The following is a 25,387-nucleotide window of genomic DNA, read 5'->3' on the forward strand; positions in this document are numbered from 1 at the left end:
ACGCACGGGGCATTGTGTTTGTCTGATTACTGGCAATCGTCCGTCCCTGACTCCCTGTGCCGAGGTTGGACACCGGAGTCTGCCTGCACGAGTCAGGCGCATCTCCGGCCTCCGCACAGATGAAACTGCTCGCAACGAGGCAGGTGTCGTTCATATTCTGCAATACGCTCGCAATGCTCGCAGAGCTGAAAGCACTTCAAGGCGTAGAGGGTTTGAGTCGTAAATGATAAATCCCAACGGTTGCTCATAGTGTCCGTGATAGGCGGCTCGCCCCACAGCTATTTCCCCCACGATTCGAAGCTCTTCAATCTTCATCAACCTGTGACTCGGAAGGTATGTCGTGATAATAGAACAAGCTGAAATTGAACGAAGTCCGTAAAGAAGAGGCTTGAGTAGAAAAAGGCTCGCGTTTCATTGTGGTGGGGCGATAACAGCCTTGTCAAGTGAGCAGCAAGCATACGGAAGATGTGCTTGTATATATATATCTGCATCACCGGGCACGGACTGTATATAGGTGTCGGGCGGCTCAGGACCATACAGTCTGGCGGCTAACGAGTTCTCCCAACGGCCGACAGCATTGTTAACATGCGGGCTAGTCAAGAAGGCAATCTCGTTGAATGGCGAGTGCAGAGAGGTAAGAGGATAGTGGAAGAAAGGCCAGCATGGACGCCCTGAGACGCTGTGCGACGGAAATGGGTGAGCCAGCCAATCGAGCCACCCGCGTACCATACGAACATAAAGCTATGTAGATACGACGTGGTATTCATCCCTCTAGCTACGTAAGCCGGGTCAGGTCGTCGAAGTAGATTGCCGACTGACGATCTGTACAGTAGCCTCGTCAGGAGCACAGCTGAATTTACAGCAGGCTATTCCCTGCGAAGCGCAACATAGCCACAATGTTCGATAAGTGATTGTCCGTTCTGGCTCTCAGTCATACTGTAGATAGGCTCGTAGCTTCGTAGTCGCAGTGGAAGCCCGTAAGTTCGCGCTTTGGTATTAGACAAGTCACCGATCAGGGTCCAGGGGGACTGGGGAGCCTTGCTGTCAGCCGAACCATCATGGTGCGGGCTCGGCCACTACGCTGCTGCCACGGATCCCGGACGCGTCCGACCGAATCAATTTCGTACTTTCGCGCGATCATCAGCCCCTTTTCCAATGGGTGAAACGAGCTGTGCCACAGCGCAGCACGTTATCCGCCAATCGATTTGTCTAGACCTAGATCATGCTTGCGGCGAAGCGCCCAGCTGCGGCTCCGTTGCCGCTGAGTCGTGACCCGCGACTAGGGAAATTGGGGTAAAAGAAGCAAAAAGCGACCGGTCCCAGCCTCGTCGTCCCCCTGGCTTGACATTCCGGTCGGTCGCCCTGACGGCGAAGCGAAGCAGCGGCGAAGGGAAGCAGCGGTCTGGCTCTGATTTAACAGAAAGATTGCGCCCGTGGTTTTCACGAAATTCTGCCCCGTTGATAGAGCGATTGTGCTCGAGTCAAACTATAGTCGCAACCATGGATCACAGCCCCGCGCCACATCCGATGGTCCAGATATTCGAGGAGTTTGGTACGGGCACGGCTCCAGCCTTAGCATCTACATTGATTCGGTCGCTAACCATTGATTCTGAGAAAGATACCGGGAAGTGGCTTCCATGCCCCGAAGGAAATGATTTGGACATAGTGAAGGTAAGTTGTCTCGGAAGCCTCGCAAAAGGGAGCCGAAAAGCTGACTGATCCTTGTCGCACAGCGCAAGCCGGACTCCAACCTTATCGTGTACGCATCGCTAGTCCTCCCTTTCCGATCGCGCTTCTGACGCCGACCGCAGGTTTCTCTCCGAAGTATACAAGAAAGAGAGCCCAAACTTCAAGTCTGACTTTCAGGAAGAATTCTGGCCGGTGCTGGAAAAGGACATCAACGGGTCCTTCCACTGCGAATATGGCTGTTCAGAGTCGAGGGTCTGGCCAGAGGGTATGCTCGATCTTTGCGCGCACATTTGATGGTCTCCGAGATCTAACATCATATCAGCCTCTTGGTCATGCTTCAAGGTCAAAGAAGTCAAAGCGGCAGATGATTATAAATGGAAACAGCCTACGATCCACGTAACATGGGATGCGGCGACCGGAAGACAGTTAGTTTATGTTTTCGAATTCAAACAACGTCAGGAACAGAGCTTCCTCAAGGCGGTGCCGACTGCAGCAGAGCGCAGATGCAACCCCTTCCCCTGGCACGCGGTCTTTGCGCGAATAATCCTCGAGCAATATGACGACGCATTCTGGCTGTTGAGAGACCTGGTGCGGGGACAAGAAAAGGTATGTTCGTCAGCGTTGGATGCTCAAGTGCTTTCCATCAGGGCACTTCTGACCGGCATAATTGCCGTGCTATAGGAACGATCCAAAGAACCCGATTTCCCACTCCTGCACGATATCCTCCGGCATCTTTTCCACTACCAGGAAACGATCGAGGTAGCACAACACACCTTGCGAGTAATGGCGGAGGAGCAACTTCGCTGGCGAATAGAAGACGGCGATGAGGTCCGCAAGAACCTAAGCACGTGGATGAAAACTCGTCAGCGATTTCTGTACGAAGAAAAGAGAGCGCACTCGCTAAAGATGCGGTCCAAGTCTCTGAATGATAGGCATGAGAACGAGATCAATCTGGTACTTACCGTTTCCCGTGACCTGATGATCAGTGATTCGAGAGTGAAACTAACCACAAATGAAATCAATAGGCATTCAATGAAGTCTCGCAAGGATTCGGACACGCAGCCCGGTCGGACAGCAGGATGATGACCACGGTTGCGGTGGTGAGTATGGTGTATCTGCCAGGGACGTTTGTGTCCGTGAGTCTGCCCATCACGTGCAGATGAATACGTGCTCAAAAGGCAACGGCGACTGACTGACAACCTACACCAGGGCCTCTTCGGAACAAACTTCTTCAGCTTCCAAGCTGACCCCGGCAATACTTGGCTCACGGCGGACGAGTTCTGGATCTACTGGGCGGTCACCGTGCCCTTGACGCTGGCCACGATGGGCGTCTGGGCGCTTTGGCATTGGCGCGAGAAATACATTCCCTGGTGGCAGAAGGCAACCGGCAAAGCGGTGGGGATTGGTAAGCAGGAAAAACATAGACAGAAGACGCGAGCGACCAGGTCGCCGGCTGGGAATGGGAATGGGCCTATAGAGAAACAGGCCCCTATGTCCCCAGTCAAGAGGATGACGACCTTTTTCAGACTGAACGAGGTGCAGCGGCACGAGACGGTTTAATTGTCGCCGTCTAGCGTTGGAATATATAATGATTGGGCTTTTGGATCAGGTTAAGCGAGTGGGAATAACGAATTATGACTAAATATGAGCGACGAATATAAAAGAATGCTATAGAATACATTATCTACCACCCAACCATCTATCCATCCATGTTTCCAAGCCTGGACCAAAACCAACTCCAATATGCGGCTAATCATGACAAGAGTGTTTTCGTATGTTCATAAGGGCATCATTAAGCGGACATCCTCCGGTGTCTCGGACTTTCCAGGAGAGCTTTTTTCCGAAACCTGCTCCGCGTCCAAGAAGATCGGAGCTATTTCCTCCGGGAGCACAACGTCCCGCTGTCGCGCGGTCTCCTGGAGACTGCGAAGAGCCACCTGAACGTGTTCCCACCTCCGTGTGAACGCACCCGCCGCAACCGCGAGCGCAATGAAGGCATCTCGGCTGGCAGGGTCATCGAGGGCGTCGAGGAGCACGTGAAGAGCCGCCACGACGCAGGGCATATTCGCAGAAGGCATGCGATTGGAATCCGAATGCGCGCGGTGGACGAGCGTCAAGTGGGCGATTCTGCGAGCTGATGAGAGGGCTGTCTGAGCGGGTGACGAGATGGACTTTTGGATCCTCGTGTCCAGGGGAAGGTGGTTAGGTAAGCGCATGGGAGGGACTCTTAAGGCGCCATAGACGGCAGTTATTACGGTATGGTAGTGCATGCTTATGCGTTCATTTAGCTGTTGCCACTCTTTTGGGTTGGTCTGGAGAATGGACTAGACTTACTGCAAAGTCAAGCAATGAGGATCATCAACATTTCCCTCCTGAAGACACCTTGGAAGTTCCCCAAGCCACTCGTTTAGCTTCTTGAGCGCTTCGAGCGTCTCGCTCTTGAGCTCTGAGTGGGACGCACAGGCTGAGGCTGTTTCCTTGTGGGAGGAGAAGATTGAAGCAAGGTCATACGCAATGCGATTAAGATTGCAGAGGGCGTTAAACAAGCATGTGGTGTGTGCGTCAACGCCGTATGACAGATTGGGATGCGAGTACCGTTGGCCTTTGTCGCATCTCCACGGGGACAAGAAGGGAGGCTGGCTGGGCGGTCGGATGATAGGAGCTTTTTTATCCCACAAAGCTGTGAGCCTGAGTAGATGGTCAGAACACCAAGTTCGCGTACGATGCCGACAACGAAGAACCCGGGTATGGGGTACTGGTACGTACATTGCAAGGTTAAACAACCCCCAATTGGTGTGATTGACAGACCTAGCCATGCAAGCCGTATCGGGTTCGGACTCCGGCGAGATGTTTGAGAATCCCTCCGAGAGCTCCCGCAAGTAATATGTGAGTTGTCTTCCCCTAATCCACGCCTGTCGGTCATGACCAGCACATAACGCGCTAGTGCGGTGAGCTTATGAGCCTATTGATAATTGGGAAGTCTCGTACCAGACCCATAACACCCCCAACCCCTGCACCGTGGGCAAGCTAATGTGGCCCTCTTCCTTTTCCAGTAGACGTCTCGCCTCCTTATAGAAATCCGCTCGCTTAGAGAAAAGATTATCTTGAAGTCCATGTTTGGAATAGTCTGTGTACGCCTGGGGATGAATGAGTATTCGATGGTCAAGCGAAGGTTCGGGCCAACTCACGCATGCATTAGAGAGTATGACATTGACCAAGAAAGGAGAACAACATGGAGCGGAGAGTGAGCCAGATTTCATATCGCGGATAAAGAGGTCGCGGTCGATAAAATTGTAAAACGGGTGAGCCCATGTAAACCATGAATATATCAGTTCAGAGACAAGTTCGTTGTCGCTGGTGATGGAGGTCCACGGCTGCGCGGGAACAGAGAAACCTGCGATACCCGACGAAGGGCTGCTGGTCTCAAGCATTCGGCGCTTGGGTAACGGCTCAGACAAATCTTGGTGCTCAATACCCCTATAAATATCTAGTATCTCGGGTGTATACGTAGAATCCGACCGCGGCAACTGGTTCTCGATATAGAAACGAATCTCGGCTGGAGAGGCATTGTTGCGGATCAAATTGACGAGCGGAGTTGTGCAACGGGGACTGCGCCCGCGGAAGAACGCAAGAAGGCGCACCAGCAAATCTTCCTTATCTTGGTATTTGTCAATCTTGCGCTTCAAGACTCCGCGTCGGCGCTTATCGGCGGCTTCGTCGAGGGTACAATCGAGGTTGCTTTTGAGGCAGTTGGCGCAGGGAGGTGCTCCGGTACACTTTCAAACAGCGAGATGTTAGCGCCGATTCCGAATCTAGGGGATCGCAAGAATATATAGACCTTGAGCTTTCGAGATTTGCAGTTCGAGCATGCAGTACCGACGTTCTTCCTGCGTTTCTGGGTGTCATTGGCGGCGAGTTCAGAAGCCACGGGGGCGATGCGACGGGACTTTGAACTGGGCATCAGCGAGAAGAGCGAAGGCGATAGAAATAAGGCGGGAACAAGATGCGAACGCAAAGGTACCGAGAGTTTGGGAGAACCGTCCCAAGAAATTGGTGCCAGTTCCCGCAGGAGGATAACGATGATCGATCACGCAGCAGATGTGACCAATCGATGGGGAAGGCGTCTCGCTTCATGCGACTTGCAATTGGAGCAGTGCAACAGGCAGCTTGTTGCGAGTCAGGGGTACCTTGTGTTCTTCTGTTCGGTCGCAAGAAAGGGAAGAGGGAAGCTGAAAGTTCTCCGAAGACTCCGTGCCTGCGCCGTGGTGCCTGAGGCTGCATGGCCTCTACCATTGGCCAGGGTGCTCTACTCCGGAACTCATTTCCACTTCCCCTCCACAGACTCTGTCCACCCATGATCCATCACGACAAGGCCTAGAGTTCACCGAATACTCCGAGACTAATCCGGCAAGTTCATAGTCCGACCAATATCTGTGTCGCTAGCTCATGCAATTTGTTCGGGGTTGAAGTGGGTTTCTGATCAATCCTCGTCGATCAACTCCGCAGCCCAGCGGGGGTCCGCCTCCGCCTGTCTGATAAGGTGATGGACGAGCAACGACTTGCATGAATGACAGCTCCGAACGGCAGAAACACGTCTATTAAGATTGACTAAAAATAAAAGGCAGCTATTGCTCACTAAATACATACACCCAGTACCGTTCTCAACTCCGGAACATATCCTGCACTATACAATTGGTCTTACTGCTTCTCGTCAGAATATTGCTCCTTTGAGGCCGGAACCTTATTGGCGACCCGATCCTGCGATGAAACCGATTCGTGAGGCGTGACGCCGAGATCCAAGTCGTTCGCCTCGTCATAAGGTCGCCAGAAGTCCTTCTTGCCGTGAACAGCGCGAACCAACCATGGAGGGAAGAAACCTCCAGGAATCTTCCAGGTCCAGGCGTCGTGTTCGTCCTCTCGGTTGGGAGGGACAATTCGACCTCCGGTCAACTTGGTGATGACAAAGACCCCGCCGTTGATGAGGATATAGCTGAGGATACCAGCAATCAAACCATCGGCAATGCTGTAGGTGAAGGGCATGATCGCGATTGTCAGGAACGCGGGCACGGCGTCTCCAAGATACCGCCAGTTGATCTCAAGGGTAGCGTGCATCATCATCGAGCCAACAATCACTAGCGTGCTACCAGTAGCCCATGGCGGAATTGAGGCGAAAATCGGCGCAAAGAAGACGGCGATGAAAAAGCAAATACCCGTCACGCAGGATGTCAATCCAGTCTTTCCGCCTTCCGAGATACCCGCACCACTCTCAACGAAAGCTGTCACTGGTGGAGAACCAAACAATGAGCCGATCGAGATGCAAATAGCGTCGACGGTCTGTGGATACTGTCAGTGACATTTCGAGAAACTGGTTTTGAGAACCTACATAAGCCATGGCGCTCCCTTCGAAATCCTGGGTGCGTTCATCCATCGCTCCGGCAAACTTGGCCATCGAATACAATGTGCCGGTTGCGTCGAGGATATCAACATACTATCTAGGTTAGCTTCACCTTGTCAAGGGACGTTCGATCAGCAGCCTTACCAAGAAAGTGATCAGTGCAAGGCCGAATTGCCCTCCATGGCTCGAGATATTCCAATCCTGAGCCACCAACGTATGCTGGATCGGATGAAAGGTGACTACTTTCTTGAAGAAGTCGAACGAGCTGTCACCAGTCACAGTGTGAGGGAAGAAAGTAACCGGTGTCGGGCGCGGCCAGGAGATGATAGAGACCAGAAGAATACCAGCAATGACTGCACCCTTGACTCGGTACATCATCAGGAAAACAGTCACGACACCGCCACAGAATATACCAATCCACATGGTCGGGTTCCGCATTTTCGCGTACGAGGGACATAATCCGTCCTCGCCAAATTGATCCTGCGCGCAGCCTGCCAACTGAATGGGGCTGTCTGTTCCTCCTTGTACAACACCAAGCCCAGCGCTATAACTAAGACCGATCAACGTCAGGTACAAGCCAATACCAGCCCCAGTTGCCAGTTTGATCGAGGCCGGGATGGCACGAGCAAGCCACTGTCGGATACCCAGCAAAGTCAAGCCGAGGAAGATCCAGCCCTCCACAAATACTGCAGTCACTGCAAGACTGTAGGGAATCAATCCACTGCCGTGGTGTCCGACGACTGTATAAGCGAAGTAAGCGTTGAGGCCCATTCCGGGAGCAAGCGCGACGGGGAGGTTGGCAAGGAGACCGAGGAAGAAGCTAGCGATGGCTGCGATGGCTGCGGTTGCGGTAACGATGTCACGGTTGACTTCTTGCTTGCACAGAAGATAATCGGTATTGTTATTGCAGATGGGGTCGGCCTCTGTGGCCGCACAGACACACGTTCCGCCGGTATCACTGTGAGAATGCACTGTTAGCCTCTTTCATCCCGCCGCGCTTCATTGCGACTCCATCATCGGCTAAATGGAGCCGTCAGACAAGGATACACACCTCGTGATATTGGAGTTGACGGATATGATGTAAGCCATCGCGAAGAATGTGGCGAGGCCGGCACGGATCTCAGTGAAGAAAAAGGCACCCTTTCGTTCACGAGGCTGATGGACAAATCAGTAAGAGCTCCTTCAAGCCCTATTAAGAGCAGCCCATGCAAAGCAAGAGAAGCCCCAGAGCCGCACTTAGATCAGAGACATACATGACCTGACCCCTCCAGGCGAAACCACTTTCCGACTGGGCTGCGAGCCACAGCCGAATTGGTGCGGCCAATCCAGTCAGAGTATCCCATAGTGTCTGATATGGTAGATGAAAGATATGAGAACCACCACGGGGGTGTTGAGTCGCAAGGACGCGTCAATCGAGACTTGAAGCCTGCACAAGAGACATTCCAGAAGCTCACACGACCGGCGCGCTGGGATTTTATTTCTAGAGGCGAACGGGCAAAAAACCTTCAAATCGTTATCTCTGGACCCTCAGCGGGCCCGATGCGATAGGCTATCAGCGTAGCACTTGCCGAGCTAACCCACGGAACGAGACTCTGCGCCCGCGAGTCAGATGGCAGCTCGCTCCCCCAGCGGATCTCCCCGGTTAAACGTATCAGCCCGCTGCTTATCAGCGACAAATCGTCTTACGGAGGCAAAATTACCTGCTCCAGCTGCTGACAGCTCTGGCATTTGCAATCAAGCTTCGCCTGTTGAGCCCCGAGACTGCGCAACCTCCGACTGCCCTCTCCTGTCCTCAGCTGCGGGGTGAAGACTTCGCAACGTCCTGGCAGTGGCAAAAGCGGGAGGGATAGGCAGGATCGTCGGTGTCAACGTCCAGACGTCCAATGAACCGGACCGCCCATCACTACGGTTTAGGTCGAAGTCATAACTACTACTGTCAAAACACGAGGAGACACGCTCGAGCCGCCGATCGCAGACGGCAGTGGCGGCGAAGACCGACGATGCACGATTGCTGCCAGCTTCAAATTCCCAGCCTTATCAGCATCGCTTATGCCTGTCGAGCCAAGCCAGATTCATTGCTAGCGCGAACTTACACTCGCAAAAATAATCAATCAGACATGAAACTGCACACAGAGATGCATCGTGCATGAGATCGCAAACTCTCGAACACCCAACTCTACCCCGGGTGTTGCGGGGGCTTCCGCCGATCCCAGACCTCGTGTCTCTGGCCCCTTGCTTATCCCTTGTCCAACCATACATGACTCATTTGTTAGCTAGTCTACACTCCGGAGTCGCACCGGTGTCCAGCAACATTAGCCAGGTATGACATCGGCGAGGTGCGTACTGGTGTCGGGCGATTGTAGACGCGAAAATATCGATACCACTCACCAGCTGCAGGCACATTGACAGAATTACCGCGCACCCCGCCCATGGCCAGCTTCTTGGTGTATGCTGCATATTCCACGAGGTACAGAAACCCGTTAGGAGCTCTCCGATGGTCGACCCGATGAACTATAGACTCCACGGCAGACTCCCAAAGCCGAGATCCATGCTAAGACCTTCCTGGAGCTCCACGGGGTAGCCCAGCAGCAGCATAGACATGCCTCGCTAGATAACGGCACATGTCCTTGCGAAAGAAATGTAGGCTCTGACAAAGATATGCAAAAGTGATCTTCAAGGTCGATTTTCACGTGTTCCTCAAAGAGTGTCTCGCTGTCTGTGTCCCGAATACCCCAATTTCAAGTTCGATACCAGCTCAACACTTTACAATGATTACGGGCGTTATAACTCCCAATGAACGACACGAAACGACAGTCCTTCAACAGTCCTTTGAATTCTCAGACTGCGTGCATCTTCTTCCCTTGCGTGATTTACCTTGACAGAATGGATACGGTCTTGAAAGCGAAGCGGGGAGTCTGGCGAACGCGCTATCGCACAACAAGCAATCATCGCGACCATAATAAGTAACCGCAATGCAGCAACTTGATTCGCCATGGTCATCGATTGTTCACAGTCAGACTACTTGTCATATCTCACTTTCCTTGGCATGATGTCAGAGCGAAACTAACCCTCATAATATATAATATATTTTCCATCACAACCGCGCGCAGAAGGCCCCCGATTGGGGTTGGCTGTCACTGAGGCGGAAACGGGGCTTTCTGCGTGATCTGTGCAGCAGTTGAGTGCTTCAAAGGAATTTTACTGGCCATTTCACTTGACATGCCCGACTGAACAGAAACCGCGCTTTTCAACCTCGAAGAACAACAATGTCGACCCCGATTACCTAAGCGGGGAGAGGCTTCCGATCCAAGACTGGGGAAATGCCAACGTCTCCTACCATCTCATCCACATTCCTGCAAAATTGCTTTCGCCAAACCATGGGCCCGTTGATATGGATTTGAGTTTGACGCCATCTACGCAATCAATTGCTCGGTTGTCTTTCCGATGACGCCCAGCCCCTGCTAGCTCACCATGCAAGCTTGCGTACCTGGGGCGGAACGGTCTCGACGGTCCACCGCCTGCGATGCGTGCTTCCGTCGCAAGGTACGGTAAACACTGGAGACTTGGCCTTTGCTGTGATGCAAGTCGGTTGGTTTGCGAACTGACTGCCTAGTAGATCAAATGTGACAGTGCTCAACCACAGTGCAACTGGTGTTATCATCGCCAGGCCGACTGCACATACGCTCGACATCGTTCCGCTGTAAATGTTCACAAGAAAAGGTAGGAGAACTCAAGGAACATATAATTAGCTGTTTCTGCTGACATGAACTGTCAGTTCCACTAGCCAGAAACGAAACCTTATTGACCGCATTCGGTATATCGACCAGCTGCGAGCTGAGTCCGGCCGGCAAGGTAAGTTGCGCTCTGTTCCTACCGTCGTACTCGCACGGTTGTTGTACGTTTTTCTTAACTTTCTTAGTAGGGGACCCACCCGTGGTTGAGGAGAAAACACATGCGGCGTGCCAGGCCCATGATCTATATCAATTGACCGGCCCTACATACCTGCGGCCGTCTTCCAGGATCATTCATTTTGCGGGATGGAAAATTGTTGATATATCCGTTGAGAATACGACAACGCCCTCATTTCTTCCAGAAGGAGTTCAATGGGTCCAATCGAAGACGGGCGCGACGGTTCCGTTCCCCAAAGCTCATCATGCCCCGTGGGAAAAGTCTAGGATAACCCCGAATCCACTGGGAAAGAGCCCCCAGTTCCCGACCAGACGACTTGAGCTTCCTCCTAAAGCAGTTTTGGATCGCTACTTGGGTGCATACTGGTCTTCGGCCATACATGCGATATTTCCTGTCATCAATTCAGCATTGTTCTCTCAAACGATCAATGTAGCTTATTCGGTCGGAGAGAGCGACGCATGCCAAAGTTCAAGAGCATGCATATTTGCCCTTCTCGCTCTTATATCCGGCGTTGACTTTCCAAGAGCCTACTGCAATGTCCCGTTGCCTCCCAATGTTCCCAGGGATGCTTACATCTTGGAAGCACAGAGTCTTTTGCCGTCAATAATCTGCGAAGCATCCACCTTGGATGCACTACAGACCACAGTCATAATGGTATGTTGAATATCCAAAAGCCCTCGAGCTGCAATCAAGACCCCTACACGATCACTCGCTAATATGCCATGACCCCTTCCTTCATCCAGGCCATTGTGGGGGTCATGACCGGCGAGCTGCAGAGCTCGACGCACTATATCTCCATATCCTCGCGTTGCATTATTGCGGCCGGAATTCACACAATGGGTGACCCTGTTCCAATACCAGAGAATACTTACGCCGATTTGAGTGAACTGAGAATCAAGAAACACCTGCGCAACCTTTTCTGGCTTTGCTATAGCCTGGACAAGGATCTTTCCCTACGTACAGGGCAAAGCCATTGCCTTCATGACGAGGACTGTAATCTACAGCTACCCAGCGAGTATACGGCGAACCTCTCTAGAATGGCGTATTCTGCGGCGCCGCGCCCCACTGATGGTCCCCTCTTTTTTCAAGAACTCCGGCTAAGTCTCATCAAATCTCGGATATTTACCGCTTTGTATTCCCACCAGGGGCTACAGACGAGCGATTCTGAGGTTATTCGTCTGATTCGAGAGTTGGACAATGAACTTGAACAATGGCGACTCTCCATGCCGCCGGATTTACGCCCGATATTGACGTACGGGAAGGATGCCTTCAAGCAGCTGAGTGCCATGACTATGTCGATTGTGACTATGCACTTAAACTACTACTTTTGCGTCAACATTGTTTACCTCGCCGGAAGCCGATGTGATTCGTGGCGCTCTACCTGCTCCTCGCCAGGGATCATTGACGGGTTAAGATCCAGCCAGACCATGTCAGTTGCAGCAAGTCGTTCGTTGATGCTTTTTCTGCAGGATGCGGAAAACTCGATAAGTACAGGGAGCTTCTGGTAAGGGCTTAGCACTGACCCCTCGATTAAGCTTTGCTGTTTTCTAAACTTCAACTCTGCAGGTCTCTCCTCTTCTACCCCATGGCGGCAGTGCTCACGATATTTTCCAACTTGCTCGAAAACCCAACAGCAGTGACTGCGGCCGATGATGTCTACATCCTCACAATGACTAAATGTGTCATTGAGCGTGCTTTCTTGAGGCAAATCTCCGAAATCGACCAGGCGGCTCATTTACAGGCGATCACTAGCTTCATTTCTCGTCTTCGCGATATTGCACAGCAGGCTGTCCAAAAAGCAATCAATCACAACTAATCGTCTGTCACCAAGCCAGACGTATCGACATTTATAAAACTGGCGTCAGATTTGCCCCCATCTTAAGACTCGCTCCGATACGCATAACATGCACAACCCTCAACGACCGATCCTTACCACCAACCTCATCTGCCAACATTCAAGTTAGACGTGACGGTGCAGACTCGTTATGAGAGGATTGCCTAGGGAATACAATGCATGCCATCGTGCCTATCGAATTTTCAAAAAAAAAAAATAAATAAATAAAAAAAATAAAATAAAATAAACTTACCCTTGGCAAAGATTGACTTGCTTTGTGCTGATTGCCGCAGTGTAATTCCCACATGGGCTCTATAACCGACTTACTCCAATAGCTCGATTAACATTGGACCTCATTTAGACGAGGACGTAATGGCACGTACCAGCTTTTACCTTCAATGACACAAGGCCCCCTTCATCCTTGCTTGGCCGAAGGGTCGGACCACGTCCAAGGACTTCGGGGCTAGCTCAGAGGCCGACCATGCATGAGAGCGTTCAACTACACTTTGTGACTGTGTGGTCGCATTGCATCTGTCCAAAGAGAAGATTGGATATCGGGTGTTCTCGACTTGAAATCGAGGAGCTACAGGACGACATTGGTTGTCGAAAATGTATAGTAGCAAGCCAAGACGAAAACAAAGAAAGTCTATCTACAATTGACGAACACGACGCTTCCCTGTCCATTGCGGTGTAGAATCAAGTTAAAAAAGCCCTTCTGCTGGGCAATCATGAGACATGTTAGGAATTCCCCGTACTGCTGTGTTCGTTACCTCTATAACCTGAGAAACCTGTTTACTCCCGTCACAATGCTGGGGAGATCTTTTGCCTCCGACCTCAATTTGTATTTAGTCCCTGTGTATGCCTTCTGCTGCGGCTTCTTTTTCACAGTAGGCCTCGTCGTCTATCGAATATGGCTTCACCCACTCAAGCACGTCCCCGGCCCTCTTTTAGCACGGAGTACAGAGCTCTGGAGAACACATCAATATTTCGGAGGCACATGGCACGCAGATATCCTCGCTCTCCACAGGACATATGGCTCAGTCGTCAGGATCGCCCCGAACGAAGTTAGCGTCGTTCATCCAGATCTGGCTAGGACTGTCTACAGCTATCAGCATGGAACCAGGAAGGTCAGTCTCCGCGGTGCATTTGAAAAAAAAAAAAAAAATGAAAGAAAAAGAAAAAGGAAAAGCACACGCTTTGTCCTCGGAAATCTTGACTAGAAGAACGACGGGCTAAGCCTGTAGCAGACAAATTGGTACGACACCTGGAAGGCGCTCGGAGGATCATTTGGTATGGCGAATGGGGTAGGTTCTCTAAATTTTCTGGACTTCTATCAGATCATATCACTCGCAAAGTCCCGGGATGGCTAACAACCAACGGACACAGTTCTTCAACGCAACGGATCCGAACGAGCATGCATTTCTACGCAGAAGAGTTTCCGCCGTCTACAGTATGTCCTACATCCTCTCCCAGGACGACAAAATTCAGTCGGTCTTGGACGCAGCCCTTGCTCGGTTCGAACATATCGTGGATACAGACGGCGGACTCGTGAGTCTGAGCGACTGGGCCTCGTTCTTCGCATATGACGTCGTCGGTAAACTCTGCGTCGACGAACCCATGGGTTTCATCAAAGAAGGAAAAGACGCAGACAACTTCATACAGGCCATCCACGATGCATTCTACTGGACCGGGAACATGGGCCATCTTCCAGGGCAGTCGTTCCTGCTGATGAACCCACTCATGAATTGGCTGGGTGAGCGTCTGGGCCTCCGAGACGCCGGTTTCACCGCTGCCTTCGTCAAGGTCTCTGTTGAGCAAGTCGTCAAGCGAATGCGGACAAATCCGGCCGGGGTAAAACACCAAAATGATATGCTCGACTACTTCCTGGCCATGAAAGACACCAATGGCCAGCCCGTCGGTATGCCGGAGGTTATGGCAGAAGTTGGGAACCTCCTTGCCGCCGGCGCGGACACGACATCTGTCGCCATCAAGGCTGTCCTCGGGTACATTCTTCAAGACAGGTCTCGATATCGGCGTCTCCAATCTGAGCTTGATGAGGCCGCTTCGCGCAATACGCACCGCAGCCTCCCTTACTCGACTGTCAAGGACCTCCCGTTCCTAACGGCGTGCATCAAGGAAGGATTCCGTATGCATCCGAGCGTGGTTTACCAGCTACCACGAATAGCACCTGCCGGTGGCATTACCTTCGACGGATGCTTTGTACCACAGAGCGCCACGATATCCATGAATCCCCTTGCCCAGAACCGGTGCCAGAGGTTATTTGGTAGCGATGCTGATACATGGCTACCTGAACGCTGGATACTGGGGGACGGAAGCAGCGAGGAGGAAGTCAAGGCTATGGACCGAAACCTTGCGTCTGTGAGTTCCACTAGTTATAGGATTCCCCGGTCACGATTTACATAGTGGGAATTGAAAATGCTAATATATACAGTTCGGGCACGGCTCGCGGGTATGCGTTGGTAGGAACCTCGCTACAGTTGAGGTCTACAAATTCGTGAGCCAGTTATTGTTGCGTTTTGATGTGGAGCTTGTTGAGCCGAACCGGCCGTGGAAAATTTCGTCTTTTTGGGTTGCGGATATTGAGAATTTGTTCATTCAGCTGAAGAAGAGGGACCATGACACTGCAGCACGGGACTAGAAGGGCTCTCTTGACCGGCACTTAGCATGACTAAGGTCCCCAGGAGCTGAGGGTGACGGTGGCAGGACTATTAGGCGGAGTAAAGTCCATAGGGTAGAGAATACCGCATGGCAACGTCAAACATCGTGAGGCAAATAAAAATCACGCTCGCACGAAACAAATTATTATATTATTCGGATCTGTCGAGTCATTCCTTCTTCAGCCCAACAACGCCGAGGAAGCAAGAATGAAGCCATACTTGTTCCTCGCCAGATTTCGCGAGAAACCGCGCTAGGGCTCATATTCCCAATTTCATGCAAATAGAGGCAACCTAATCCTCCACAATGTGTCCGTATCCCTGATCTTATCTTGTTCTGTTCCCGTCCAGATAGTTCTCTATAATGCGCCAAATCTTCACGCCCCGACGGCTCCCTCTCATCGGGCTCGTCGCGCTTGGCGTGTTCGCCGACGAGAATCCCAACTGGGACCCAAAGACAAACTACCGTCCAGAAAATGTAACGGGGCTGGATTACTACTACTAACCATGGGTGGGTTCGTACGTCTCCGTCTCCCTCTATGGATTCATTCTTGCGGTCCTCCGGCTCGTTCAGTATGTGGTCATGTGTGTGCTTGCCCTAACGAGCTCCTTCGACTGGCATTGCAGATACTACAACGGCACCGTTACATCCATAATAACCGACCTAATCCCATGTCCAGAATACAACTACGACGACGAGCATACTCTGTCCTCAATTACAAAAATACACATACACACTCTCCTACCCCGGCATACTAGCAATAACGCAAGCCGAGGCCGACGACGGCCGACCCGAGAACGAGAACCCTGTTAACGTGATCCTCTCTACGTCATATAGCAATTTCACGGCCTATTTCAACGATTAAATGGTCTCGAGCAATATGCAAATAAGGGATATGCACTGGGTATTCGAGAGCATTGAGCCCACTCAAAGGGGGTTCGGGTCTCCGTCGAGTAGTGGTCCAAAGTTTAACTTGTCTCTCGCTGAGGGGAGTACGTACGGCGGTTGGAGGGGTGACGGCACCCCATTCTAGATCTTGGGTGTGTGTGCCCGTCCGCTCGAAGCGAACATGAGTTCGTGCCGAGAGGTCGAGTCGTGGTGGAGAGCGAACTTTGCATCGACAGACCCAAGACCGTGAGGATGTTGGTGTGAGCAATGCGACCCTGGAACTGGTGTTTGATAGGCATTCTGCAAATTTCAAACTGCAGGGATGGCTGTGGTTGAGTCATTTTGTTCCCGATGGTGACGACGACGACGATGATGATGAGACGTTGCCGCTGGCTGGACGGGTCATTGTGGGATTTCTGGGGACGATTGATGAGGCTCGGTCGGATGTGTTGAATGGTGATGGAGGCGATGATGAGGTGACTTGGACGAAGTCTGTCGGGTTTGGGAATAATTCGGCGAATATCGACTATGATCAGACTGGGGCTGCGGCGGGGGAGTCAGGTTTATCGGGCTGGGTGGGCTTTGTTGGCGATGGGTGTAGCTGTCGGGTATGGTTTTCTGTAGATAAGCCTGAACAAGGAATTGAGATGGGAATGTCATTATGTTACCGAAATAGTCCTTCTGCAATCTAGGTCAGCTGCTGCAAGATTGCTCATAGCCAGACAAGTTCACAAAGCCCTCTCCCTCCTCCCTCGTGCGTATCCAACTCCACCTTAACATCTTTACCTGGCGAGGGTCATGCTGTTGGCGTCTTTCTTGGGGGCGAGGGGAGTGCAAGCTGTGCTGTTGGAACTGTCTTCGGTATAGTCGTCACAGTTGCGCTCTATGATGGCGGTTTTGATGAGGAAGCCAGCGCGGGTTGGATGGTCAATGGTCGTATTGTTAGAGACTACGCTGCCTCGAAATTGAAGCCCTACGACAATGTCTACAACGCAGGCTAGAGCTCGGCTATGACCTGGAGGTGCAGTGGCTATTAATTGACTGGCGCTGCAAGGTTGATACCATACAGAAATCCATGGCGCATAGGATTGCCGAGTGCGACTTGGAAGCATACTAGCCGCGACCTGCTCGGTGGGATAGGTACATCTTCTCCAGTTGTCCTCAAAAGCCGCACTTACCATTGCATTGAAACATATGAGACGCAGTGAGCGCTCTTACTTCTTTTGAGCAGGGACTATACGGAGTATTAGTACATGCGGCATAGGTTATGTCTCCCAGTACAGGAAGTAGTTGTATGTGCATGTGCCAACCAGGTGCGGTAGAGGGTATGCTGCTCGTCTCGGTACATAAACATGACCTTCCGGTAGAAAGCCGACTCACTACCACTTGCTAAGCCCGCAATCAGTGGTGTAGCTTTTGGGAATTGCCCTTACCGCTAGGGCTTGGTGGCCCGACTGAGCATCTCGTGATTGGACGAAACATGCTTTGTTCTTCTGCCGGTGAATGGTTATCAGGAATGGGTTTCCAGTTCGTCAATGGAGAATATATAATAGGCGTTGCTACAGTGTCGCATAGGGCACGAGTGCCTCTAAGCCGCGAAGAGGGATCTCTGGACACTACCTAGCAGTGAGCACCAATAAGCGTACGTCCGTCGTAACAAGACTGCCATTCATCTATCGAGCGTTCTATTATCATATTCCTTAATGTCACTAAAGTAGATCCGTCTACTACCTGTCGTATGCCTTCTTCACAATGAGAAGGAACCCCTGCGACGGGCCCTTGATCCTCTCTTTGCCCTCTTCCATTCCGGCCTCCCTCAGCAACCGCTCAACATCCCTCCGGAAAACCCTCACGATATCGTTCTCCGTTCCGACAGTCTCCGGATGATCTTCTCTCCACCGCGTAACAGGACTCATAGTGCCGAGCATCCTCTCAAAGGTACCCATGTCCACCATGGGCGCTCCGATCGCGAGGAACTGCTCCGTGCTGTCCCAGTCCCTCCGGTAGAACTGCTCCTTGGGGAAGCCTTCCACAGCCGGTTCCACTGTCCACGGCAGTCCAAGATCCTTGTACAACCCTCTCGTGAGCAAATTACCCGGCAGGAAATAGTGCGAGATATCCGCCTCGAACTGGTCAATTCGTTTCTGAATAGCTTCGACATTCGGCGTCCCAGGCTCGACGCGCAGGTTGCCGCTGCCCCAGATGGCGACGGAGCCGCCGGGCTTGAGGGCGCGAGCAGCACTGCGCCAGAATCTGGGCATGTCAAACCAGTGCGCAGCAGTCGCAGCGACAATCAAATCGATTGAAGCGTCAGCGATGGGCGGGGATAGGTTGCCGCCTAGATCCTCGGCTGTGCAGACTTCGAAGCGGAGCGATTGCGTGGGCTGAGCCGCCGGTGCCGGCGCGCTGGATGAGGGGAGCTTGTTGAGCGAGCGCGCCGTTTCGATCATGCCCTGGGACGGGTCGAGCCCGGTTGTTTGTGCAAAATGCTTGCTGAGATTGGTCGCAACATTTCCGGGGCCACAGCCAACGTCGATAAGAGCGTTCAGCTGTCCGCCTGTTGCGGTGTGGTGTTTGATAATGTGGTTGTAGAGGGCTGGGTGGTAGTCAAAGCGGTTCTGGGCGTAGTTCTTGCCCTGGTCGCTGGTGTAGTCGCGGAAGGTCTTTTCGGGGGCGGCCATTGTGTTGATCGAGTGAGATGTGTACTGCGACGACTAAGTAACTGGAAAACATGTAAGATTCATAGAGCTGATCGCAGAATTGTCCCGGGGCCAGTTGGGGAAAGCGATTCGACCCTAATCGCCATCAGGGAAAGCGCCCATCCTTCCCCGATTAGATCAGCTGTTTGACGGGCACCTTTCGAAGACACAGCCTCAAGCACGTTATCGACCTGGTCCTGGAAGTCCTCACGAATAATTCATGGTGGTTCATCCAATTTATATATTTTCGTCGTCCACAGTTCGTGCGAACGAACCATGCCGATTTATTGACTCGTGCTCCCCCGGGCTATAGATGTGAAGTTCGTTTGCGCAACTATATACATCATCGACCAATCCGAGGCATTTGAGTGTTGCCTGTGATCCAGAATGGGTCGCCTGAACCTCAGGATTTGATAGTAGCTTAAACTGACGACGAGCAACACCTTCGTAGATCAAGCCTGATTCCAGTCTCCAAATGCAGACATCCGAAGTTCTGGAAAGCTGGGAAAATACTATGCCCCATGCTCCTATATCGAAGACCGATGAAACACTCGCGTTGCGTCTTGGCGTAGGTGAAAATCAGAGAGGTACATCGACTGGCAAGAGTCGACTTCGCGGCATGAACAGATTTTCGCTGCTAGACTGTCAGACTTTCGATCGAGTTGTGGAAGTGGTATAGTTGGAGGAATGTGCAAGTCAGAATATTAGACACGGAGGACTTGGGGCAGGTAGTTCGGAGATGTCGATCTTGTAATCGATATATATGAAGAGTTGAAACACCTGATCGAATCGCGATGTTAAAGAGAAGACGGGCAGCAGACTTCGTTGGCGAGTATGGCCCTCCATAGCCCCAGAGAAGGTGCGCTCCTGCCTAAAATTCATCTCACCCGAACAAGGGCTGCGGCTTTCTTATTCTCTTCTCATATCGTTTTTAGAGAAGGAAAGAGCGACTGACTTCTTGGTCTCGTTCCTTTCCCCAGCTGGAATCGCAGCTCTTGGTAGAGGCGGAGCTTCGCATGGAAGTTTGTTATTATCGAAGGACATCAGATAAGCTCGCGAAAGAATGACCAAATGCATCGTCAGTCTCATAATTAGCATAGCGCAGCTAGATTAATTGTATGGACGACAATGACGAATAGAGTCCTACCGGCCACGCTGTGGTATGGAGGTGGAGTTCTCCGATGTCAACTCTCAGTTAGCTGGTGAGCTGACAACTTGACAGCATCCCTTGCTTCCAGCCCCTAGACATCCTGGTCAGGACGATGAATGCTTCAAGTAAGAAAGACCGGCAGACTAGCAGAAGAAGGTGTTATTACGAGGCCAATACGGCGGATTGTAGCCCTAACCCGCAACGCAAGCCTATACGCGATACGCAATACGCAAGGACGTGCACCTCACGGGGATGGCCGCTCCTCGCTCTTCGTTCATCGCGCCTCGTTCCTCGTTTATCGAGACGAAGATGCCAACGATCTCCATTCGCCGCCGTTGCCCGGACCCAGGATCGCCAACTCTTCTTTCCTGCTGAGGCAACTAAACAGGGGTGGAAGTGGGCCTACACGAAATACGACGATACGCACTGGACACCGAGCCATGGGTCCCGCACTCCTCTCCGAGTCTCCAGGAACCGGCACTTTAGCATATAAAATCTCGGAACCCATGAGGGCTCTCCAATTTCTCAGCGCAAGGTGCCAGGGGAAAAATGCTCTATCTCACGGAGGCGTTCTCGCCGGCCAGCACCGGGCCCGTTGCGGTGCTGGGGCTCCTACTGCTTGGGTCTATATACTACTTCCTTCAGAATTCGCTTTCGCATCCACTTGTGAATGGCAAGCAGACATTGGAGTTTCGAAACACTCAAGTGCAGCAGCGATTCCTTTCGAATGCGCGTAGTCTGATCAAAGAGGGGGTCGCTAAGGTATGTCCAACTTTTGCTTCACTATCGTCGTCAAGCTAATGAGACTTCGCCGAGTAGTGGCCTGCCTTCAACATTGCCACCGTGAACGGTCACAGACTGGTTCTGAGCACGAAGTATATCAACGAGATCCGAAGCCACGAATTGCTCGACTTTAATAAAGCAATCGCACACGACTTTCACCCCGAGGTACATGGGTTTGAGCCATTTAGGCAGGGTCTCGACGGGCGAGATATTGTCCAGGATGCTGTTCGGATGAAGTTGACCCAGAGCCTTGGACATGTCACAAAACCTTTGTCTGAGGAAACAAGCCTCGCTCTACAGAAGAACTGGACAGACAACTATGGTATGTGAGAACATTAGAGTTGAGAAAGCTGGGGACTAACCTGATCGCAAAGAATGGCACACCATCCCACTGAAGACGACAATCCTTGACATCGTCGCCCAGCTCTCCTCTAAAGTCTTCCTTGGCGACCAGATCTGCCGCAACCCCGACTGGCTCCGGATCACAGTCGCGTACACCGTCGACTCCTTCCAGGCCGCCGAAGCCCTGCGCTTCTGGCCAAAGTTCATGCGACCCATGATTGCCTCCTACCTCCCAGCTACGCGAAAGGTCCAGGCGGAGCTCCAGGAAGCTTGCGATATCATCACACCGGTTCTGGAGAAACGCAGGAAGGAGAAGCAGGCTGCACTCGACCGAGGCGAAACCCCGGCGCGTTACAATGATGCAATGGAATGGATGGAGACATGTGCTAAAGGTCGTCCATACGATGCGGCTGCTGCGCAACTGTCGTTCTCGCTGGCTGCGATCCATACCACGTCAGACATGCTCACCCAGGTGCTGTATGATATTCATTCACACGAGGGGCTGGCAGATGCGCTCCGAAAAGAGGTCCTAGACGTTGTTCAGTCGGAAGGATGGCAAAAGACGACATTGTACAAGCTGAAACTCATGGACAGTGTCCTGAAGGAGAGCCAGCGGATGAAGCCAGTCAGCTTCGGTAAAGTCCACTTCCCAATTGCACCAACCAAAGTCTCTTGCTAACGGAATTGTCAGTCTCAATGAGCCGAAAGGCAGAAAAGACTTTCAAGCTGTCCGATGGCACGACCATTCCCAAGAACTCGATTGTGTGCGTTCCTGCCGAGCGCCAGTGGGATGAAAGCGTCTACTCTTCACCACTTGAATTCGACCCCTACCGATTCCTGAAGCTCCGTGAGCAATCTGGCCACGAAACCTCGGCTCAGCTTGTATCTCCCTCTCCTGAGCACCTGGGCTTCGGTTTCGGCAAACACGCGTGCCCGGGGCGGTTCTTCGCGGCCAACGAGCTTAAGATTGCGCTTTGCCACATTTTGCTCAAGTATGACTTTAGACTGCCCGAGGGGGCGAGCGAGCCGAAGCCAATAGTGAGGGGCTTTGGCATGATTGCTGAACCACGAGCCAACATGGAGATTCGGAGGAGAGAGCCTGAGATCGAGTTATGAATACTGTCTGTACATAAAACACACAAAACATGACATAAAAATCTGAAACCCGCGGGCCCCGCGGCCAAACCTTGGAACCTTAACAGGGGTGCGCCTTCCTAATCCAGTATAGACCTGTAGATCACCCTCAACCCAATTCTTCCTCGCGATCCCTTGTGAAAACCTCTATACAATCCCTCTGTCTTTCTGAATAACATGCCTTCTGGTATCCAAAAGCCCACCCGTCGATATCACAGAAAGTCCCGAACTGGATGTACTGGTTGTCGTTCTCGTCGGATCAAGGCGCGTCACACCCTCCGCGTGCCTGCCATTTCCTAACATTCAGTTAGTGCGACGAAACGCATCCAACATGCGCGAATTGCCAGCGCGCAAACTTGACATGCCACTATATTGCGCATAGTCAGGCTTTGTCTGTAGCCGGCTATCCCCAAAATGAAACCTCATCACCCAGCAATAGCAGTGGAATACCACCATCCTTACTAGCATCTGCAGAGTCTACGACGACCTTCGACATGCTTGACCTATCCCTAATGCACCACTACACAACAACAACATCAATATCCCTCTTCGGCGAGGAACAGCGCGAACTGTGGCAGATTGAGGTTCCCATAATGGCCCGATCAAGCTCCCTGCTTATGCATGGTCTCCTCGCCACAGCGGCACTGCACATGGCGTTCCTGAACAAAGACGACTCGGACTCGTCGGTATATACCAGTCGTGCGTTGTACCATCATAGTCTGGGACTGGAGCTCTTCAACGCGCATATCACCAGTCTCTCGGCCGAGAACAGTAACAGCCATGTTCTGTTTACGTTCGGGTTGTTTCTTGTCATTTGGGCTTATGCTTCGCCTACTTTACCAAGCGCTCCAACTGCCAGTGGCGTGGGGAATGGGGTTGGGATAAATCCCAAAGGCACCGGCGACCTCTCGACCCTTCTCGCGTCATTGGAACTCGTCCGTGGCAACAAAGTCATCTTCGAGCTATCAAGCGAAACCATTCTCGCGCAACCAATAGGCCGCTTCACGATGCCATCAGGTATAGCACTCTCGCGAGCACCTGCACCCGCACCTGCGTCCTCCAGCGCTCCTCAATCACAATCCCGCGGCCGAGGCCAAAGTCAACCTCGATCGAAATCGAACTGCAGATCTAAGTCCTTAAGCTCATCACCAGAAGACCTCCAAACCCGCATAACACAGTCCCTCACCCACCTCCGCCACAAAATCGCAACCGACTTCATCGACACAATCGCAATCGACCACCTCGAGCGCGCCCTCCTCGACACAATCTCCACCTCCGCGTCCGACATGCGCCAGCCCCTCGGGTGGCCCGCATTAGTCGAAGCACCCTTCTGGGACCGGGTGCGCCGACGTAAACCGTCGGCTTTGCTAATATTAATGCACTACGCTATTATACTTGCTTATTACGAGCGGCGCGCTTGGTGGATGGAGAATTGGTCGGAGACGTTGGTTGGTGCTGTTCAGGAGGCGTTGAAGGAACATGAGGGTTGGGAGGGGATGTATCAGTGGGGGTGTTGTATGGGGAGTGTTTTGGGGCTGGTTGGGGGGATCCAGGAGGATGGTGCATAGCATAGTTACGCAAATTCTTGGAGACATTTAGATCAATGTAGCTTGCTATATACCTGATATATATGTATGAGCAGAATGCGGACATGCGGAAATGATGACGGAGGCCATGAATGCGGATATGGCAGCCACGGGTAAAGATGGTTAAAAGCGCGTCATATAAGTACAAAGCGACTCACCTGCAAGAGTCAAAGAAAGAATGGATCCTTACAGCACGGGTAAGTAATCACTTATATCTCAATAAAAATCATCGAACGTAGTAAGTACCCTGGAAACCATCCCCATCAACCTCTTCGAAAAAAAAACCCCGAGGTCATTAGTGAAAGGCCCGTAATTGATTACTCGGCAGGTGATCGAATATAAGAATGCCGGAGTGCATCCCGAAATGCTTCCAGAGCATGGACTGGATGAATTGTAGAGAGGGGGTGGTTTGCGGATGTAACTTGGGCACTCTGAGTTCGTACTGAAGGTCTTCCCAGGTTAGGTCGAGTAGGAAGTTGATGGTGCTGGAAGAGGCCCGAGCTAGAGTTTGATTGTGGAGATGCAGATGCTTGGTCTTTGTGGGAGTTGTTGGAGTTGATACGATTCTCAGATATCCCGATGCTCGGCGCTTGTTTGAGCGAGGGAACCATGCTGTACTCGACTGGCATGAAGGTGCCAAATAGAATGCCGATCATATTCCTGGGCTTTTCCTCTCTGGATTCGATGTCCGCCTCCTCCGATGTGTAGACCAAATACCGTTCGACATCGACCCTAGGATTAACCCATTGCGAGGCGCAGAGTAATTGCATCAGTTCGCGGAGAAGGATAATGGCTACGTCGACATTTTGAGTGGCTGTGGAGTGATAAGAGATATTCCTTTGTCGCTTCAAAGCAGTCGCTTTTTTATCAGATATGGCAAATGCCATTCAAGTACACTGTTTTGCTGCCCCAGCATTTCCAATGTTCGACCGCTTCTGATCCAGTCCTAGCGATGCTTGACTTGATGAGATATTCAGTCAAAGGACCACTGTCTGAAAGACCTGGCGCGTCGTCGAGCGGGATGAGGGCGAATATTATGCGGGGCTTCTAAAAGAAGCTGGGGAATGGGGTGACGTTGAAGCGGTACGCTGCGGTCCCGCATGCATTTGCTCCTTATAATCACCCCGAGAGGGGGTTGAGCAAAGGTCGAGAGTTCCTGCGAGATTCCGTGCAATTGCTGAGGAACGTGCACTGGGGTTGTGAAGGTCAACAGGAGATGTAAATGAACCTCACACATAACTAGTCGGAGTCTTGCCGGCGTAGCTTTCCCTGTCTGGAATTAAAGTTGCAGGGTCGTTTAGG

General features: G+C 51.9%; 9 protein-coding genes across 9 annotated transcripts; 6 read left to right on the forward strand and 3 right to left on the reverse strand.

The window, feature by feature from the left end:
• Positions 1-1,500: 1,500 nt before the first annotated feature.
• BDV17DRAFT_300720 (uncharacterized protein) lies at positions 1,501-3,824 on the forward strand (the record flags this gene model as incomplete). Its single annotated transcript, XM_073764119.1, has 7 exons — positions 1,501-1,671; positions 1,734-1,759; positions 1,812-1,954; positions 2,012-2,295; positions 2,371-2,643; positions 2,715-2,825; positions 2,899-3,824. 7 exons carry the CDS (start codon positions 1,501-1,503, stop codon positions 3,247-3,249), a joined length of 1,359 nt encoding a protein of 452 aa, XP_073611810.1. The 3' UTR covers positions 3,250-3,824.
• On the reverse strand, positions 3,355-5,872 carry BDV17DRAFT_273177 (putative C6 transcription factor). The gene is made up of 6 exons (XM_073758996.1): positions 5,528-5,872; positions 4,878-5,465; positions 4,678-4,826; positions 4,456-4,629; positions 4,024-4,377; positions 3,355-3,960 (listed from the first exon to the last, which is right to left on the reverse strand). Exons 1-6 carry the CDS (start codon positions 5,648-5,650, stop codon positions 3,468-3,470), a joined length of 1,881 nt encoding a protein of 626 aa, XP_073611811.1. The 5' UTR covers positions 5,651-5,872; the 3' UTR covers positions 3,355-3,467.
• Positions 5,873-6,242: 370 nt separating this feature from the next.
• BDV17DRAFT_273183 (NCS2 family permease) lies at positions 6,243-8,586 on the reverse strand. Its single transcript, XM_073758997.1, has 4 exons — positions 8,136-8,586; positions 7,229-8,042; positions 7,073-7,177; positions 6,243-7,023 (listed from the first exon to the last, which is right to left on the reverse strand). The coding sequence occupies exons 1-4, from the start codon at positions 8,171-8,173 to the stop codon at positions 6,388-6,390; spliced, it is 1,593 nt and encodes a 530-aa protein (XP_073611812.1). The 5' UTR covers positions 8,174-8,586; the 3' UTR covers positions 6,243-6,387.
• A 1,734-nt stretch (positions 8,587-10,320) lies between these two features.
• On the forward strand, positions 10,321-12,879 carry BDV17DRAFT_198934 (transcription factor domain-containing protein). Its single transcript, XM_073755236.1, has 6 exons — positions 10,321-10,627; positions 10,701-10,804; positions 10,860-10,936; positions 11,007-11,647; positions 11,737-12,497; positions 12,560-12,879. The coding sequence occupies exons 1-6, from the start codon at positions 10,556-10,558 to the stop codon at positions 12,807-12,809; spliced, it is 1,905 nt and encodes a 634-aa protein (XP_073611813.1). The 5' UTR covers positions 10,321-10,555; the 3' UTR covers positions 12,810-12,879.
• A 754-nt stretch (positions 12,880-13,633) lies between these two features.
• BDV17DRAFT_300724 (cytochrome P450) lies at positions 13,634-15,486 on the forward strand (the record flags this gene model as incomplete). The annotated part of the gene is made up of 5 exons (XM_073764120.1): positions 13,634-13,683; positions 13,801-13,954; positions 14,214-14,973; positions 15,013-15,206; positions 15,280-15,486. 5 exons carry the CDS (start codon positions 13,634-13,636, stop codon positions 15,484-15,486), a joined length of 1,365 nt encoding a protein of 454 aa, XP_073611814.1.
• Positions 15,487-15,866: 380 nt separating this feature from the next.
• On the forward strand, positions 15,867-17,392 carry BDV17DRAFT_294926 (uncharacterized protein; the record flags this gene model as incomplete). Its single annotated transcript, XM_073762953.1, has 3 exons — positions 15,867-15,980; positions 16,628-16,999; positions 17,084-17,392. The coding sequence occupies 3 exons, from the start codon at positions 15,867-15,869 to the stop codon at positions 17,390-17,392; spliced, it is 795 nt and encodes a 264-aa protein (XP_073611815.1).
• Positions 17,393-18,068: 676 nt separating this feature from the next.
• Positions 18,069-19,090, reverse strand: BDV17DRAFT_273187 (class I SAM-dependent methyltransferase). The gene has a single exon (XM_073758998.1). The coding sequence runs from the start codon at positions 19,070-19,072 to the stop codon at positions 18,119-18,121; it is 954 nt and encodes a 317-aa protein (XP_073611816.1). The 5' UTR covers positions 19,073-19,090; the 3' UTR covers positions 18,069-18,118.
• A 1,699-nt stretch (positions 19,091-20,789) lies between these two features.
• On the forward strand, positions 20,790-22,481 carry BDV17DRAFT_294928 (cytochrome P450; the record flags this gene model as incomplete). Its single annotated transcript, XM_073762954.1, has 4 exons — positions 20,790-21,002; positions 21,060-21,345; positions 21,398-22,000; positions 22,057-22,481. The coding sequence occupies 4 exons, from the start codon at positions 20,790-20,792 to the stop codon at positions 22,479-22,481; spliced, it is 1,527 nt and encodes a 508-aa protein (XP_073611817.1).
• A 195-nt stretch (positions 22,482-22,676) lies between these two features.
• BDV17DRAFT_284302 (uncharacterized protein) lies at positions 22,677-24,821 on the forward strand (the record flags this gene model as incomplete). The annotated part of the gene is made up of 4 exons (XM_073760511.1): positions 22,677-22,781; positions 22,886-23,516; positions 23,652-23,984; positions 24,730-24,821. The coding sequence occupies 4 exons, from the start codon at positions 22,677-22,679 to the stop codon at positions 24,819-24,821; spliced, it is 1,161 nt and encodes a 386-aa protein (XP_073611818.1).
• Between the last annotated feature and the right edge of the window lie 566 nt (positions 24,822-25,387).

This window comes from Aspergillus undulatus (assembly GCF_047715775.1).
Source record: "Aspergillus undulatus strain CBS 261.88 unplaced genomic scaffold BDV17scaffold_60, whole genome shotgun sequence".
Lineage (NCBI taxonomy): Eukaryota > Fungi > Ascomycota > Eurotiomycetes > Eurotiales > Aspergillaceae > Aspergillus > Aspergillus undulatus.

Bases quoted from the DNA above. Each gene is read 5' to 3' on its own strand.
- BDV17DRAFT_273177 (XM_073758996.1), bottom strand. From the start codon at position 5,650: ATGCCCAGTTCAAAGTCCCGTCGCATCGCCCCCGTGGCTTCTGAACTC. The intron at 4,378-4,455 runs GTACGTACCAGT...CCATCTACTCAG, and splicing joins GGGTTGTTTAACCTTGCAAT to GCTCACAGCTTTGTGGGATA. The intron at 3,961-4,023 runs GTAAGTCTAGTC...TGAACGCATAAG, and splicing joins CCTCATTGCTTGACTTTGCA to CATGCACTACCATACCGTAA.
- BDV17DRAFT_273183 (XM_073758997.1), bottom strand. From the start codon at position 8,173: ATGGCTTACATCATATCCGTCAACTCCAATATCACGAG. The intron at 8,043-8,135 runs GTGTGTATCCTT...GCATTCTCACAG, and splicing joins GTCAACTCCAATATCACGAG to TGATACCGGCGGAACGTGTG. The intron at 7,178-7,228 runs GTAAGGCTGCTG...TAACCTAGATAG, and splicing joins TTGCACTGATCACTTTCTTG to TATGTTGATATCCTCGACGC.
- BDV17DRAFT_198934 (XM_073755236.1), top strand. From the start codon at position 10,556: ATGCAAGCTTGCGTACCTGGGGCGGAACGGTCTCGACGGTCCACCGCC. The intron at 10,805-10,859 runs GTAGGAGAACTC...ATGAACTGTCAG, and splicing joins GTAAATGTTCACAAGAAAAG to TTCCACTAGCCAGAAACGAA. The intron at 10,937-11,006 runs GTAAGTTGCGCT...CTTTCTTAGTAG, and splicing joins AGCTGAGTCCGGCCGGCAAG to GGGACCCACCCGTGGTTGAG.
- BDV17DRAFT_273187 (XM_073758998.1), bottom strand. From the start codon at position 19,072: ATGGCCGCCCCCGAAAAGACCTTCCGCGACTACACCAGCGACCAGGGC.